At 39.4% G+C, this 17,311-nt stretch overlaps 1 protein-coding gene across 1 annotated transcript in view; it reads left to right on the top strand.

Annotated features, from left to right (window-relative positions):
* Positions 1 to 352: 352 nt before the first annotated feature.
* The window catches only part of MDFIC2 (MyoD family inhibitor domain containing 2), a 49,024-nt gene continuing 32,065 nt past the window's right edge, over positions 353 to 17,311 (top strand). Inside the window, exon 1 of the mRNA XM_026075023.1 lies at positions 353 to 440. Coding sequence (XP_025930808.1) covers positions 353 to 440 — 88 coding nt within the window. The remainder of the gene's footprint in view (positions 441 to 17,311) is intronic.

The raw sequence follows: 17,311 nt of genomic DNA on the forward strand, positions 1-17,311 counted from the left end.
AGGCAGACCAGACGCTTCCTTTTTAGCCATACTGTATCTATTCTGTGTGTTACATGTACATCTATTACCAGCATGCGCCGAGTGTATCACTCATTCATTTCATCATGTAATTTATAGTTACATTACAAGAGAATCCATCTACAAATAGCAACCATGTAATATTGATAAAGCATTTAGGAACAGAATATAAATTTAATGACAGAGATATAGTATCAATAACCTGCAAAAAAAAGTGTCTGTGTAAGTAAACACAATTTGTTACATCAGGAACCTAAACAGAGACCATATTGCTTTGTCAGAAACTTTCTTCAAAAGAACTTCTGACATCCCCAAATTCTTTCCTCCCACACAGATGTCAGAAGCCAAGACAGACAAGGTAAAAATCAAACCAACAGAAAGTTTTGAAAATGACAAGCAAAATATTCCTTGGCTGAAGAAAGGTAAGTTGCAGTGCTGATTTATTAATTACTGGTTTGTGTTGAAATGTACTTTTCAGAAATTTTTTTGATTTAAAAAAAGAATCAAATGGGCTGCTTTTCCAGACATAAACATGGGCCAGGATTTCTACCACAGGAATTCCATAGTTTGACATCTACAAACCATGCATGTATGTTTGCTTATGGTGCAGAATGGCCTAAATTACCAAAATTTAGAGTGCCCCAAAAGCTCRTTTTTTTCAGTCTACTTGCAGTCAATGAGAAAGCTTTATTTAACCCTAACTACAACCACTAAGAATTATGGACGAATCTCTTCATTCTTGGTAAAAAGTTTATTAACTCAAATGATTACTGAAGTGGATTGATGTTTGTATGGGTTTCTCAGACAGGAGTAAAAATCAGCTCTGAATCTTTGGATTTGGCACTGTATTATCTTTGAAAAAAGTAGTATAAGTTGCCGGCGGTTTCCGTTTTGTGTATATGAAATACAGACTCTCAGAAGTAGAGATGTTATAAAAGAGGTATAGGGGACCTTTTCAGTTTAAAGGCTGAAAATCGCCAGGTATTAAAGCAGTTAGTTTACATCAAGTACTGATGCTTCAAATACTGCGTTCTATTTGTTAAACTCTTTAAGAAGAAAAACACATATGATCGCTAACTTTCCTTATTGCATATCCCTATACACATAAAGATGGAAGGTCCTTAGGATATATTTCTTGCTGGAAAAATTGATTTGCCAAGTTAGCACATAGCTAATTACAAAGATGTCTTTACATATGTTTATCAATCAGAGCAGAGTTACTTTATATTTCATCACATATAGACACATCTAGGAGTTTTTAATATATATCTGTATATACACATACATATATGACAGAACTATATGAATTGAATTGAGAGTCTGAAAGCAGAGCTTTTCAAGATATGTGATACAAATTACGTATCCATGGTTAGGTGCAAATTACAGCTTTTAATGAAAACAGTTATATTCTAATCCTAACAAAAGTRTCTTGGGAAGAGTCTAGAAGTGATCTCATATTTTGAAAACATTAACAAGGAGAGTACAGAGGAAAAYGCTCATTTATAGCGACCATTATGTCATCTGTAAAATGTATATCACTATTTATTTTAAGCTCATTTTGTTAATTATAAGTTAGATCTTTCAGCTACAGGAGGGGCTGCAATAAAGTAGGCCTAAATTAACGTCTCTGCCTTGCACTCTTCAGCCAACAGATCATTGTTTACGCAGCACTTTCACAGAATGAAAATCAGCCTCAAGCAGAGCTGACTGGCCAACACGTAGGTTTTACTCGGCTGGACACCCAAAACCCTCTGCATGCAAGACATCAGCTACCATCAGTAGCAACTCTGCAAATGAGCATCACAGAGAGCAATACGACAGGGTGAGAACCAGGTCTGACACTACAAGATAACATTGCGCTTTAGCTCGTAAACAACAAATCCAGAACCGGCTTGGGTATTTATCCCATCAGAACAGAGCGCAGCATGAGTCTAAGCACAGATCACAACTTCACAAAAGGCGTAGCAAAGGTGTAGAGGACTTCGTCTAGTCCATAATAAGAGAAGAGGCTCTGAGCAGCCAAGACAACAGGGTAAGACCGATGACACAGGACTCCCCATAGAGTCCAACGTGGCTCTTTATCCTCTGGTCTGAACCTACTCCAGCAGCCAGACTGCATCTCTTACACCTGTATGTTCCTSAGTTGATTTAGCTTTGTGGTGGTCATCCATGATGTTTTCTATTTCTCCTTTTCCTAAGGACATCCACTGTTCTGAGCTTTTTTGTCATTAGTAATATTTTAATTGCTTTGCTCTTGTAGGAATTGGTCTCTTTCAGAARGAGCACGCCAAACTCTGTCTATCGACAACTGTTCTCTCTAAAGCGTAATAAAGCAGAAGTGGGCCTTGAAGGTCTCATACAACAGCTGAGTCAATAAATAGCTGAAGCATGTGTCACAAGGGAAGGAAATTTTCCTCAGTAAATGAACACGAACATCATTTTATATTATATTAGAGATTTTTACAAATTTGTTATTGTTTCCTTGCTTTAAACACTTCTGTGGTACATGTTAGATTTTTCAAATATGGTAAACCAAACTGTCTGGAGCAGAAGCTTTACTTCTATGTTTAAATGCTTTAAAAATACCCTGCATATAGATTTCAGACATTCCAATAAACAATGAATTGTGGAGAACAGACTTCTACTGTTTCCATCAGGCAGAGTAAGAAAACTGTATGTTCTTTTAGCATCCAGTTTTAAAGAAAAGTTATTTTTATTCATGGTTTTGTATTGATTATTTGTACCTTCTAAAAGAAGCAATCATGAACCACATAGTATCAGAAATACGCATAAGAAATATAGACTAGATTGTGGCTTTAGTGTCTTTCATAGACTCCAGTTTTTTTTCTAATGCTTTACAAAGAAATAGCTCATGGACTGGTAGTGCAGTGGGTCAGCATGGAAATGAGGTATTTATTAGTTGTTCATTGCTTTGAACATTAGAAGCTGTTTAATCGGTGTGTGCATGGGTTAATCTGGCTGCCAGAGTTATTTATCTTTACTTTTTTTGGAAGAGGATATTTAGTTTCTCTCTTCCAGCTTCTAAAAGCTGAAATCAGAATCTCATTCCGAGGGAAAACTTCTGCAAAGTAAAACAGAAACCAAACCAGCCTTATAGAAAGTATTATTACAGAAAAAAATAAAATAGACTGGGCTTGTAGGAATAGAACTTTAAGCAAAGTAAGACCAATTTAAAAAGATCCTACTCATGCCTTTACCTCTCAGTAACTCACTTCTACCTATGGCTGCACTCACTCAGCACTGCCATGAGTGAATCAGAAGACTGTTGAGGGAGGGGGAAAATGATGCATAAGCTAGCACAGTCTTGGAGAGAAACATCTATGTAATCATGGCACTAGACTGTATGTTTTAAATGGAAAACGACACATTTGCCCTCCCCTTTTATTTCTTGCTTATCTTACAAGTCTTTTTTTGGTGGAGGGATTGAGGTCCTCCGTGGTATCAGGCACATTATGGGATTACACTAAATGATAAATAAAATGTAAATAAGCAGTCAGATTGGCAAATGGGCAGTCACAGTTTGCTAGACTATCAGAAAGTCCTAAAATGCCCCTGTATCTCCTAACTGCTCAGTACATAAGCCTGGGTCTGGACAACAGCATGAGAGATTCCATAGGTTGAAGGCCTTAATAAGGACAAAGGAATGATCTCAGTCCTATCCCGAGACATCACAGCATAAAGAATTTATACTGGCAATCTTTTTTGACATGTGATATGTCCCTCAGGGCTATTATCTCTGAAGATCACACAACAGATGAGAAAACCTGTTCAGAGGGTCTGCATCAGATCATTAGGTGTGAACCAAGCAGAATTGGTTCCAAGTATGAACAAGCACTGAGAAAAGGTAGCTCTAAGCCTCCTCTTGTTCATCTGACCTTAGTGCTGGCAAGAACAAACTCAATGAAAGCCTGGGATATAGGAGAAAGGCCAGACAATAACTCCTATTTTCTGCAGCAGCAGTTATTGCCAGTGGCTTCTTCACATCAGGAACAGCTCTGTTGGAGGTGGGATGCATATTTGGATGGAAATACAGAGCTCCCCATGCCAATGGCTATACAACATCAGGGCAGAGTGAAAGGTGGGCCCATTTGCAAAGAAACTCTTGCAAAGTTATCTGTGTTTCTTCCCTGAAAAACTGAAGAAGTCCTCAGTACATATGCATCCCACTCATACGCATTTTGCCCTGTGACATGCACAAAATGATGGTTTGTGGGATCACCCTGCAGGTCTGTGAAGTGTCTCATGCACCATGCTCAGAGAGTTCACACTAACTCTGCCACAGAAGAGTTGTCTACTTTTGAAAAATAAAAATACAGTGGGCTAAACTGTGRAAGCATAACTTCATAGCTTCACTGGTGCATTGTCTATCTGTTGACAGACCAGGCAGGCCAATAACACAGTAGTTTGGTCAGTCTATAAAATATGAATAGATATGTATAGACATCGATGTATAGGTAAAGAAACGCCAATATAACCTGCATGTAGTTTTAAAGAAATGTCCTTTGCATGGATYGGAGTCCCACCTGTTTCATGCACCAGCAAGATGTGCAATCAGCAGGCCATGGTACCTCRTGTAAAAAAGATCTCTACAGGCTCCTAATCTGGCACAAACAGTTACTTAAGAGCGTCTGTGAAATCTGGAAGCCACACTAAGATGCTTTTCTAAGTGCAGTACCCAAGGATGACTAACGCTCCCGAGGGCTGACTGAGGGATGTTCCTGCCTTGCCCGGCACAGAGCTGGCTCCTCCACGTAGACCAGGGCTCTTTCCTCCCTTTTGGTGATTTAGTGCACAAAWAGCAGCCATCTGCTGGGAAGGGAGGTCAAGGCAGAGCTAAATTCACACCAGCCTCAGCATGTGGCTTTTGGAGTTCCTTACAAACATTTAATCTCGCCTTATCACTTGATGATTATAGCCATATGGATACATGGGAGCAGGCAGGAGCTTATCTGACTGACATAAGGCTGTAAAAGGTGACATTGATTTTGCACAGGAGGCCAGCAATGGTCTGTTCACTATTTCTGTGTCCATTGCAAGGGATTGAACATCAGGGAAAGTGTGTCAGGGCCTAATACTGCCCTCCTACGGTTTCATTCAAAAATGACCAGGGTAGCTCAGGAATGCAGGTCCAAATTGCACAGAAATGAAATTTCATTTCATGATATTTTCCACACAAAGCCCTTCTGTTTTATGCTGCCCAGCTGTGTACACAAATGCCCTCCATATATAACTTCCAGCAAAAAGTTAAYGAAATGGCGTCCTTGCTCTCCTGCCAAAAGTATAACTAAAATGTTAATCTCAAGACTTTTTCCAAAATAGCCCCTTTCTGCACTAAAATTCCCATAAATCAGAAATATTTTGTCAAAAATAAGCCTGTTTTCACTGTCTTGCGAATAGTAAGATGTCTAGCCCTGATTTCTTTAATCAGCTGCTCTAGCCAACAGATTTTCGCTGTAGGGTGAAATTCAGCCCTGTACTGAGGGTCAGTATGAGGTCAGCACTTAAACCATAAAATAGGGCTTAAGTGCTAAATAGAGCCTCTGTTCAGGATTATATTTCACCCCTCTAAGGACCACAGTTCATATGAAAAGGCAGATTTACTCATATCATAGATAGGGCTGTAGCRGCATTATTCAAATAATACCTTATTCCACAAGTAATCCCATTGGGTGAGGTTGTGCCACATTTCTTACTGGTACATCCCAGAAATCCAATACTGGAGCAGTCTATTCCTAATTGCACCTCACCATAACATCCTGCAGCCTGCCCCTGGAATATATTCCTGATAGTAATAGCAAAACCCTCAGCTTCTGCAGCACTCAAATGCCCCTTCCCTAGATACCTAGGAGTTTTAAGAGACTTTTACAAGCAGCAGCAACACAGGAAGGACATAACATCATGAAACTTTTTTCCCAGGGAGAATTCTCCCAGATAAATTCCCAGTTCTTTCACAACCTTCCAGCTTTTTGCAAGGGCTGGAGTAATGGTCAAGACTTTTTACATAGGTTTCAGAGAGAGTATTCTCAACACAGTGTTCTGMTCCGACTTGCACAAATACATTTAGKGAGTTAAATGACACGTTTTCAAATTTTCTTTTTGAAAATTCAGAAATCAGTGAATGTAATTCTACACACACACAGACACTTGTTTTCTGAATTTTGCTGACTTTGGTCCAGAAGCTTTTTTATGTCTTCTTCCAAACTGAAGTCATTGAATTGAAGAGCTTTATAAAAGACTGACAGCAAAGAAATACCTCTCAGTTTCATGTAACACAGAAAATGCCAAATGCCTATAAGATGAATGCTAGAAATCTAAGTAGACTGTTTCCAGATAAGAACCACAAAAAAAAAGTGCATTTAAAAACCGATGACAAGGATCCCAGGGGGCTCAAATTCCTGGAAGATGCCTTGTCAGCTTCAGGACTATGACCAAATGAATTAATCAAGACAACYCTTCCTTTAAGCTGTAAAACAGCAGATTTAAAGACTCTCTTCCAATGCAGAGGGAGTACATGAAATCTGCAATGGTCCCAGCTCACCAGTCCTAATTATAGTTTTATAAACTCAGTGGTCCTTGATCTTTGAACTGCAGAGTCCTTGGAAATGAAAGRCTTTGAACACTGCCATAAAGGTGGAATGTTCAGTAAAGACAGTGAGACTTCTCTGAACAGTAGTCTTTAAAGTCACACYCTTGCACTGGATATTGACTGTAAAAATATAGGAAGCAATGTTGGCTTAGGTGAATTTGTTCCACAGATGAAGAAAAACGTCTACYGCACTCAACTGCCAGTGCTGGGAAAGACCTGAAGATGTTCTTTGTCTCATACACCCTTAAAGGTCTTGCAGAGCAAATTATATATTGYGTTTGAGCAAATTTTTCTTAGCTTTGCCTTTGTTTGTGTGAGTCCAGGAAAAAACAGGATTCTACTGTAACTCAGATACTCATTTGCTGTTGATTTTCTCAAGGGTGTACATGTCAAAAGTATCTGCATCTCCCAGAACTTCCAGAGTGCTTCCTGCTTAAAATGGCAAACCATGGTGCATGGAAAATCTGAGGCTAAGTGTCAGGATCAAAGTGACTTGTAATTCCACTAAACTAAAGGAGTTGCATTGGCTTGCAAAAACCTTAATTTGTCCCAGTATGTTTAAGACAAGCACCTGTAACTGTTTTAGGGCATAAATGAGGTAGGAGGAGTGAAACACACCATTCACAAGTTGTCTCATTTTTTACCATTTCAGTTCACAGAGGGAAGTGTCAAAAGCAAAACTGTTCTCCCAGCTCTGAGAGTACAGGCCAGAAAGATGCATGTAGTAGACAGAATAACTAGCCTGGATGATTAAAAAAAGTACTATTAACAGTGATAAGTTTTTCAGAAGATTCATATTTTTACTGTTCTTGATTGTATATTCTCTATTAGGAATTTCATTGGCCTTTGACTCCAGTAAATGCATCACTTCCAGAAAGTGTTTGCTTCTCTTCAAAAATGAAGGCAGAGCACACTGACAGTTTCTTTAATCAACTTTAGCTAACACTTCTGAAAGCTCAAGGAAAAAAAAAAAAGCAGCATTATTTGTATTCCTTGTAACCTGGAGTAATGCWAAGAGCACTGGGAGTTATACTCACTTTGTTCTGGAGGGAAACAATAAGACCTTGRAGTCTAATTGTGTATTAGATGTCCGAAAACTATGAAAAACAGACATTTCAAACCTACTAGTGACCTTTTAACTCATTTATAAAGATTAATTCCTTAATATGAATCCCATCAGAAAACAACTCTTGTGCAAGCCTGATTTACTGTTATCCTGAGTTTGAAGGCTTTTAATAGCAGATGTAAACAGTTCAGTGCCAGTCTCCAGCTACGTACTGCATGGTCAAGAGTAAATCATCACTCAGTCTAACACGTGCTAGTGAAATYTGGACATTTTTCAAAATTTGTTTCACAGAAAATTTAAAGTTACTGACCTTTAATTYCACTTTTCAACAAAAACATCTCCAAATGTCCGAATTCCCCAAGTAGAAATTCAGGTTTGTGACCAGCTCCAGCAACCACATTTGTCATTTCATACTTTTTTTCCACAGCAAAAGTTTCTCTTTTAATTCCAACAATTTTCAGAAGGTGTTTTATAGCCCTGCAAATTATATACTGATATGTAGAGCCAGATTGTCAKTCATATTGAGGTGTAAAACAAAATCTGACTGAACCCCTCTGATACAAAGGCCATCTGGGAATTTAAGGATAATTAGATTATGAAAAAAATAGGTCTCCTCTCTTCTCAAGGAAGATTTACTATCACTCTCCAAAATAYAACTGCTTCCAAGTGCTCAAAACAAATTGCAGTAAATGGGCTAAATCCTGGGCATGCAAGTTATCTACTGTTTATGGTGCTATGTCTGTAGGTTATGATGACAGGCATTACAAGAAAAGCTTAGACAAAGACCAAAAGTGAATTTAGTTGAAATATTGATCTTGTTAGCTGAGGTTCATAGGAATTTGCTTTCCCAATTTTTTCAACAAGTATTTAGAACTAAATCCATAATGGAGAGATAGTTAGACACCAAGAATTATTTCTTTAGATGCCCAGAATTAGACAAACAGAAGATTTAGCCATCTGAACTTTGCAGAAAACTATGTTTCCAAAAAGAAAATGGCACCATGTATCTGCAAGGTAAGACCAGAATCTTAAAGGCAAGASCCTGTTCAGCACCTAGACACCTGCCTTATACTTAGCTGCACTGAGATTCACCAGCCAGGCTCTTTTCTAAGACACCTCACACAAGACCAGATGAGGGATTTCCACCATAAAACCCTTATTAAAATAGCTTAGTGATTGCTGAGTTCATCTGGGACTTAAGATCTGGGCTGAGAGCACATAACAGCATGAAAGGACTTGAATTCACTTCTCCCAGAAGAAATTCCCAGTCACCAGACTATCAAATGTTCTATCTAGTATTGTGTTTTGGAGAGTCTCAAACACCTAAGTTTGAATGGACTACTTAAACTCATTGCTCCAGAGAGATTGGGAATGACTCCACAAGCAGGTAGGACACTTGAATGAGAGGCAGGAGACTGGCTCTAGTCACTGCTACAAAGAGTATTTGGCTATTCATTAAAAAGTGGAAAAATTTTAACAGGTGGGTTTGGGAGAAGAATATACTTTAACTTTCTGGACACAGAACAYTTCCAAGAGCAGGCAGAGAGGGATTTGAGCCTGGGTAACACTCAGCCCACCAGCTGTTCTGATCAGTAGGGTCTCACTCAAGTAGGTGTGAAGGGATTAGAGCATCTGCTCCTGCTCTACTTGTGGAGCAGTGGCTRGCTGAGGTGCCCAATACAAGTGGAGCAATCGTAAGTCCACTGAGGGGGTGGTTGTCCCTGGGGCTTCTTAGTAGTTTTCCTGGTTTTCATTCCCCTTGTTACCATACCTCTCCTATCAACTTATTGTTCCTAGTTATTTCATTCTTTCCATCTGCTGAACAGAGTTGAACCTGGGACTCCGGAAACTACTAGGCAGAAGGGCATACACAAAAATTAGGTGCTGAAACCCTCATCCAAGTTTCTTGATGGTTCTTACTATAAAGTGAGATTAATCTCTTTGAAGAGAACTGCACAAGGCCTCTTTACCACCTAAGTGATAATAAATGGTACAAGAGATCCCTGCTCTCTCCCTAAACTAGATTAATTTTCATTCTATAAAAGTTAAACAGTCTCTTAAGGTCTCCTGATTATGTAGTCTCATTCTAGTTTCAGTCTTTAATCTCAATGAACACATTAGATAAAAACAAGCAAACAATTAACTAAATCATAAATTCAGATGAATTGTTTATTATCTGTCTACTTAATGTGCTTGTGATTGCTGCAGTTAAAGATGATAATGTTTTCTTTTCTCACACACAAATAAATAYACACAGTACAGAAGTACATGCAGCAAGAAAAACTTCTGCCTGAACATGTCAGTAGGTTCCAGAGATAGAGGAGATGCACTGCTCTGTGCTGCTGCCATGCTAGAGATGAGAACTGATTATTAACAAAAATTATGATTCTCTGTACATTTGCTGAAATATGCGTACATGCAGTTTCAAAAGAAAGAAAATGCTATTGCAAATCAGCAAGGATGTAGAYGCCAATTTTCCCAAAGATCTGGGCTATTAAGTTGTGATAGGAACACAGTTTTGCAATACTACTGCACCTGTAGTTAAAGAGCAGATGCTTGGCTAAATATGAACACTTATTTAAGTTCTTCAGAGTAAAATAATACAGGTCAAAGTAATATATTCCTACTGAAGCAAGCCCATCACGAATCAGATTAACAAAGAGTCTTATCTGTCATGCGACCTTTGTAAACACAGTTGTCTAAAAAARAAGTTAAACTATTTTAACCCCAAATTGCCCCTTTGTTGCACATGGCATCTAATACACATGGTTAAAATGCGATCACACATCTATAGATACAACTTGGGTGCCAAAACGAAAGTTGGAATCTCTGATTCTTCTTCCTGTTCCAACAGCATTTTTWAAGTAAATAATTATTTCAGGCATGTGTTCAGCTAAACCGATGATTATTACTCAGATAAGCACTTCTCAGTCATTAGACTAATCTTTTTTTTAATGGTTGTGTAGTGTAACATGGAATTACATATGGCTATTGAACTTTCAAATTTAAGCTAAATTTAAAACACACTACACTTTCCCCCCCCCCAAACTAGAATCATTTATCTTCTATGTTCATTCAGTCTTCATTCTCAAACAAAGCAGCTCTCAAGACCATGTTCGTATTATGTATTGCTAAAGCCAGATTTAGACTGGTATTTCCAATCTCTAGCCTTCCTAAAGTTTGACTTGTGTGTTGAGAGTCAAAAGAAGGGTCACTTCCAGGTTAACTCTCACCCATGCTTTATGCTGGCTTTCTAAATGACACCCACACTTACCTACACAGAGCTTCAAAATAAGTTGAGAGGAGTGATAGAAAGATATAGAGTACCTCCTTGGGTGATTCCAGTTTTGCAGGGCTGCTTCATGTAACATACTGCTAACAGGTGCCCTTCTTTCAGTTTTCTGGCTTGTAAGTTACTCTCACTTGGCATACTCACTGAACACCAAAGAAGTCAAAATTAAACTAAACAATCATAGTTTGCTTCTCTTTTGTCAATTAATGGAAGCCTAATATGCTAGGCAATGCACACTGTTACAGGTACAACAATTCTGGATTTGACTCAGACCAAGTTGAAATTTAATGCTTTCTGTTTAAGACTGTAACATAGACATATCATCTATGTTGCAGGTCCTAAAGTTACACCATGGCTGATAAATCCTCATAGACAAAATCTATAGTATAGTATTTCTGACTATAGTGAATCCATTTTGACAGTAAATAGGCAAAGGGAAAGATAAAGAATGGAAAAAAGCCCCTAACATTCATAACTAAATGTAAACCTCTTCACTTCRACTTTGCTTTTTCCTCAATAATTTCTGTCATATACCAATACTATCCTGGGAAATAAARCCAAATAAAGTATTATGATGATGATAAACTAACTTTTTTTCCTGACTTGGAAAAAAAAATAGAGAAGTTCTGTTCTGTTTTAGTTGAAATTTTAAATCTTTGAATTCCAAATGTATTTTTCACAACTAAGCAATAAAATAGAAAGAGGGTGAGAGGGAATGAAAGTAAAGACAATCACAGGAAAAAACTAACCGTGGCACCTGGTAGTCATTCTGCTTAAGTAGAAAGTTGTGACAATGTATTGGCTACTTCAGATATTTTAAGTGTTTGCATTTTAAAATACTATTGATAATTTTAAACAAGACATATATAAGAAAGATCTAGTGTAAAGTATTTGAAATATGCCCATTCCAGTCTCAAGCTAAGCAGTGATGGTTTGATGTTTCTAGTTTAATTATGATTTAAATAGACAAATAGCTTATGAACTTCATGTAGATACTCACTTTCAGAAATAAAAGTTTAAATAACTTTTTGCTAGAAGAATGGCCTGAGCTATAGCAACTTTCAGCTATATTTATTGTCACTTCTATCTGGAAAAATCATCTGTCCAGGTACCTAACAGAGGCAGGAAGATTGCAAAGGACCACAGAGACAGGTTCTAAAGACACCCTGCTGCTCCCAGCAGAGCTATTTCCAGTGAAGTCAGTCAGCTTTGGTGCACAGATTTTTGGTACTGCCCACATAGCRTAGGAAAGCAAGTAATACACAGACTAAGGAATTAGCAAGACAGGTGCTGTTAATATTCTCATTATGGAGGTGAAGTGTTCTCAAAGATTTTTTTGACTCTTTCATAGAGACCTAGGCTGGATTCACCCACTCTGCTCTGAAAGCTCATTCCACAGATGGATACCATAAATTTAGGAAGATTTTTCTCTGACTCRCACTCTCAGCCCCTAACTTTATGATCAGTCCTATCTCAGAAGAGACAGTAATCACAGCACAAAAAATCCAAACAGCAGTGGAAGCTTACCCCGCTATCACTTGGAGGGAATCACCAGCAGTTGTATAGAATCTCCATGCCTTAAATTTTTTTCATGCAAAATAAAATATGAAACTAAGCAGTGGTTTTACAGTATGACACAGCAGTATTACTTGCATTAGGCCAATTTACCACTTATGATAGCAGTAATAGCACTAAAAGCCAATAAAAGCGGTCTGTTCGTTCAGAGATTGGCTTTTATGGCTTATTCTAAATATTATAAAGTGAATCAAAAGCTGTCATTATAGTGTCTAAAAAGCCTTCGTACCTTGTAAGCAAACAGTGTGACTTTGACAAATAATCATTAATATGCCTGTGTGAGACCAGGGCTAAAAGAGAAAGAAAAAGGAAAACCCAATATTTCACTTTACATAAGTCATTAAGATCATTTCAAGTTAAATTTCACACAAAAAAACAGCTTTATATGTAAAAAGCCATAATTTTCCTAAGTTTTATTTAAATCTGTGAATATACTTTTTCATAAARCAAAAAGTCGTCAGATAACCAAGCAACGAGTGATTGAACTATGATGACATATTCTCATCAGTTTTGGGAAAACAAATGCTGCCCATGTCTAGGTAGCACRTTTCAGCCCTGTCAGGCAGACAGCATAGTGCCTAACCTGAACTTTCCTTGGCTCTCATCCTGCCTGCCAGAGGTCCCAACGAGGCACAGCACCATTTGCCCTCTTCTTGCTGCACAAGAAGTATGTTATGATAGCCCTAGAAAGGCATAATTTATCTCCTCTCTTAYACCTGGCCAGTTACTCTTCCAAGAAATATGGGGGAGGAGAGCCAAGGCTCTAGCAGCTCTCAACCACACTCCACCTACCTCCTGCCAACTTGGTTGCAGACAGAAGCATCCAGAGAGAGAACTGGGCTTTTCATTGTACACAGACAAAATTTAGGCAGGTCAAGCAAGGAATATACAGAATTTCCTCTTCCATAGAGCCCAGAGAGCAAGACTAGGGCAAGTCCTCTTTGAGACTGCCCAGCTAGAGTCACTGCCATTTGCCAATTCTAGTCTTCGAACCTCTTGAACAGCACTGCCCAGTGTGCAGTCACCAGCAATGCTCAGAATGAAGATTTGGGCTTACCACCAGCTTCCCAAGACAACTATTGCTAGCAAAGTTGCAGTGCTTTGAACACAATCTCCAGAAAYGGTGGTATGGTTGAGTTTGAGGAGAAGGAGAGGCAAAGAGAGACAGAAAGGCAAATCACGGCTGTACGTTCATATTGTGGAGTCCACAACATTGCTTCTTTACATAGTTCTCCTGCTGTATAATCATATGAATCTTAGATATTTGTTACTTAAGGTTACCTCCCCAACTGAATAGCCCTGATGACTTTAAATGCTCTGTCTGTTTTGGATCCCTGTGGGTAGGCATTACCCAGGCTATTTAGTGACAGAGCTGTACTAGTGAGATGGACAAGCTGGCAGCATAGCAGGAGCTTCAGGAACATCAACATAGCATTAGACCCAACAACAGAGCAATGTTGGCTCTGTGGGGCTCTGGTTGCAACACATTTTTCTCCAGGGGGCCGTGGATTTCACAAATTTTTGGATTTTGAGGGCAGGCAGCTCCCTGAAGCTGGCAGAGACATCTGGCTGGGGACAGTTCAGACTGCCTGTTAACCATCCTGCTCATCCTTCAGGCTGAGCTGCTGATCCTGGCTACTGCTGACTACTCGCTGCTGATCCTGGCTACTGCTGGCAAGAAGACATCTCTGTGTCACCATACCCACAGCTCCCAGTCTATGCCTCCAGCTAAACTACAGCTCTACAGTTAGACTCCCAGTGCAGCCCAGTAAACATGATTTTGTCATTACCAGTAAAGGGCCAGAAGCTTTACCTTGAGCTGACAGTGCAGGGTCTCAGAGTGTCTGAAGTTTTCTTGTCCTGAGCTGGTTTTAGCTTGCTGTAAAAACTCTAGCAGTCAAGCGACTATTGCCTGACCTGTTTGAAATTAGCTCTGGGAACACCACACATGGAAAAGGACCGTCAAACCTAGTTAGTTGTTGGGTGACAAACAATAGCCCTTTATATGTGATGACTGAGGCTTGGAGAAGCTATTGTGCAACTTTCAGACTTTAGCTGGGAAACAAGAAAAACAAAGCAGGCTGTGTTAAGAAAATGTATAAGAAGAAACCCAAATGGACCCCAAGACTGTGATAGAAGAAAGAATTAACATCACACTCCTCCCAGAAAAGACCCCATCCCCCTCCATTTTGCTTGAGGGAAATGTTGGGGGAGGAGGCAGTTGTACAACAGTGTTGAATCTGTTAAAGTTTTTCTGTTAAAGAATATAAACTGTTAGACACATGAATATTAACTGGACTAACAGTAAAATCTTAGCAGCATGCATGCTGTTGTCCCCTTTGTCCCTGAAAAGATTTTTCATTGTAACATCAGCAAGTGGATTTGGGATCCACGACTATTTTCAGCACCCTGTGCTGAGACAGGGACTCTGCCCTTAGGTTCACAGCCACTCCTTAGCCAGATCACCAGCATGCCCAGCTTCTGGACTGAAGACCAGGCTGTGCGACCACCACAAGAGCCTGAGATAGACTGAAGACCTTGGGTCAGATCTGCCAAGCCTCAGGCACTGAGTACAAGTCTTGGACTGTTGGCTCAAGTGTTTATGCCTCACAGTGACAGTGCTGTATACCAGGGAGTTTTCTTGGCTATTGCTATTTGCAGTTTTGGGTCCCTGCTACAACAGCAAGCTAGTGTGCTTGCAGGTGAAGGTGTTACATGATACATTGTGCAGCTGTATTGAGTGCACAGGCCCATGCGATAGCAGAAACATGGTGCTATACTGCCAGGGGAATTGTTCCACCTAACAGGGCTCTTTAAGGGCCACGCGTGTTTTGTGGATATTTATATGAACAGAAAAAGCAACAAACCTCCTCCTACAAACTTCTTCAGCTAACTTTTTCCCATAGGTTAGAGACCTCTCCAGAAACACTGCATTAACAGCAAGGTGCAAGATCCCAGGTGGAAACAGATGCACCAGGGGTATATCAGCTTTCACCTAAGCTACCCTAAAGCATGCTAGGAAACCTGCTAGGATCCTTCACATGCTTGCTTTTATCCAAGGAACAGTCATATTCAATTTCATAAATCTGAAAAGTGGAGTTTGTCCTAAACACCAAAACAGATTATGGATTTGATGGTTTCAGCCCAAACAGCAAAAGAGTAGAATTAGTTTGCTCATTTATTCACAAGCAGTTTGGTCCTTTTAAATATTCTCCTTCAGACAGAGTATTTAGCAACTACCTAGCTTCCTTCCAAACTGAACAAGTGCTCTTCTGTGCCCAGGCATAAGCTGGTTCAACACAGGATCAATGACTGAGGCCTAAAGAGCAAAGGCTGCTTGCTGAAACTGATAATGCCAATGTTATTCTTCCATTTCCATCAATAGCATTTTGTAGTACTGATTTCAGTCTCAAGCATTCCTAAAAAACGGTAAGAAAAGATCCTATACACACAAAGGTTTGAGAGGCCTGGTATGTGCTTTTCATGTTATGGGTCTGCAAGGCATGTATATGCACATATATTTCTCCTGTAATATTTTTCCCATGGGTTCAATCCCCATACTTTAGCCCCACCTACATCTATTACACACAAGATCTTTATTATTGCTAAAGGAAATCAGAGCAGGAGTCTCTACAGGTTGCTCTGCAACCTGAAGCCATCTATGCAACACTGACAGAAGCCAAGACAAATATTGGATATGATTTTTTTAACCAGGATTTCGAGTGAAAAGTCAGTGGAATTACTCATATGAAGTTAGGCTTGTGCCTAGGCATTTTGCTGAATCTGTTTCTGATAGAGGAGGAAGATGAAGAATGCACTGGCCCAAAATAAAGACCATATCACAAGTATGGTGTTGCCCTGTCTCTAATCACTAGAATAGCCAAGAAACTGTATCCTTCCCTCTACTTAGGAGACCACCTGGAGAAATACATTTTTCTCAAGCTTTGTGCAAGAGGCTAGAACTTAGCTTTAATACAATGCATATTTTCCATTTTTCCCCCTCTAATGAGACACACTGATATTATTACCTGCACGTACTGTGTTTTGTTAATGGGAAATTTTTCAAACGCTATGTGGTAATGGACTGTGGGATATGGGATTATATATTTATTATTCTCAAGAGCACTGTGTAGACTGTACCATTAAGTTGCAAGCAGATTGGCAGAACAGGGTTTGAATTTTGGCAAAAGATCCCTTCCAAGCTTGCTGTGATTTGCCCATTAGGCTTGGTTTGGCTCTGCTTTAAAACCTTATACTGACTGAACTGCAGTTGCTTTAGTCAACTGTGCTACAAACAGGCTGCACTGAGCACTCTGTTCTGGGTCAGTCACACCAAATCAGGGAGAAGTGGTGGCTGGAAGACTGGGAGCAGCCGGCTGTTTGGTGCTATATAGAAAATGTTTCCGTAGCCAGAGATAAGAACAAAATCTACTAGCCACAGCGTGATTCTATTGACAGAAAAAAATCCACATTCTCTGCCCATGTAGATTGTATTTACACACAATGTCTAAGCCTATATATATGTGAACGTACACAAGCTACAGTCAAATATACCCTTGCTTTCTCTACTGCCACAATAGGTCAGTCCAGGTTTTTACATATAGTGGCTTTTTCAGAAGTGAAAGGTAGTTTTTGCACAACTGAAAGACTGATTTTAAGATGAAGAAGGCTGCTTGACCCCCCTGAGGGAAAGCTGAGAACTGACTTCCATGAATTTGCCCTTCGTAATATTCCACTTTGTCTGCAGCAAGAG

Source organism: Apteryx rowi, unplaced genomic scaffold (genome assembly GCF_003343035.1).
Source record: "Apteryx rowi isolate R43461 unplaced genomic scaffold, aptRow1 scaffold_4, whole genome shotgun sequence".
In the NCBI taxonomy this organism is placed as follows: domain Eukaryota; kingdom Metazoa; phylum Chordata; class Aves; order Apterygiformes; family Apterygidae; genus Apteryx; species Apteryx rowi.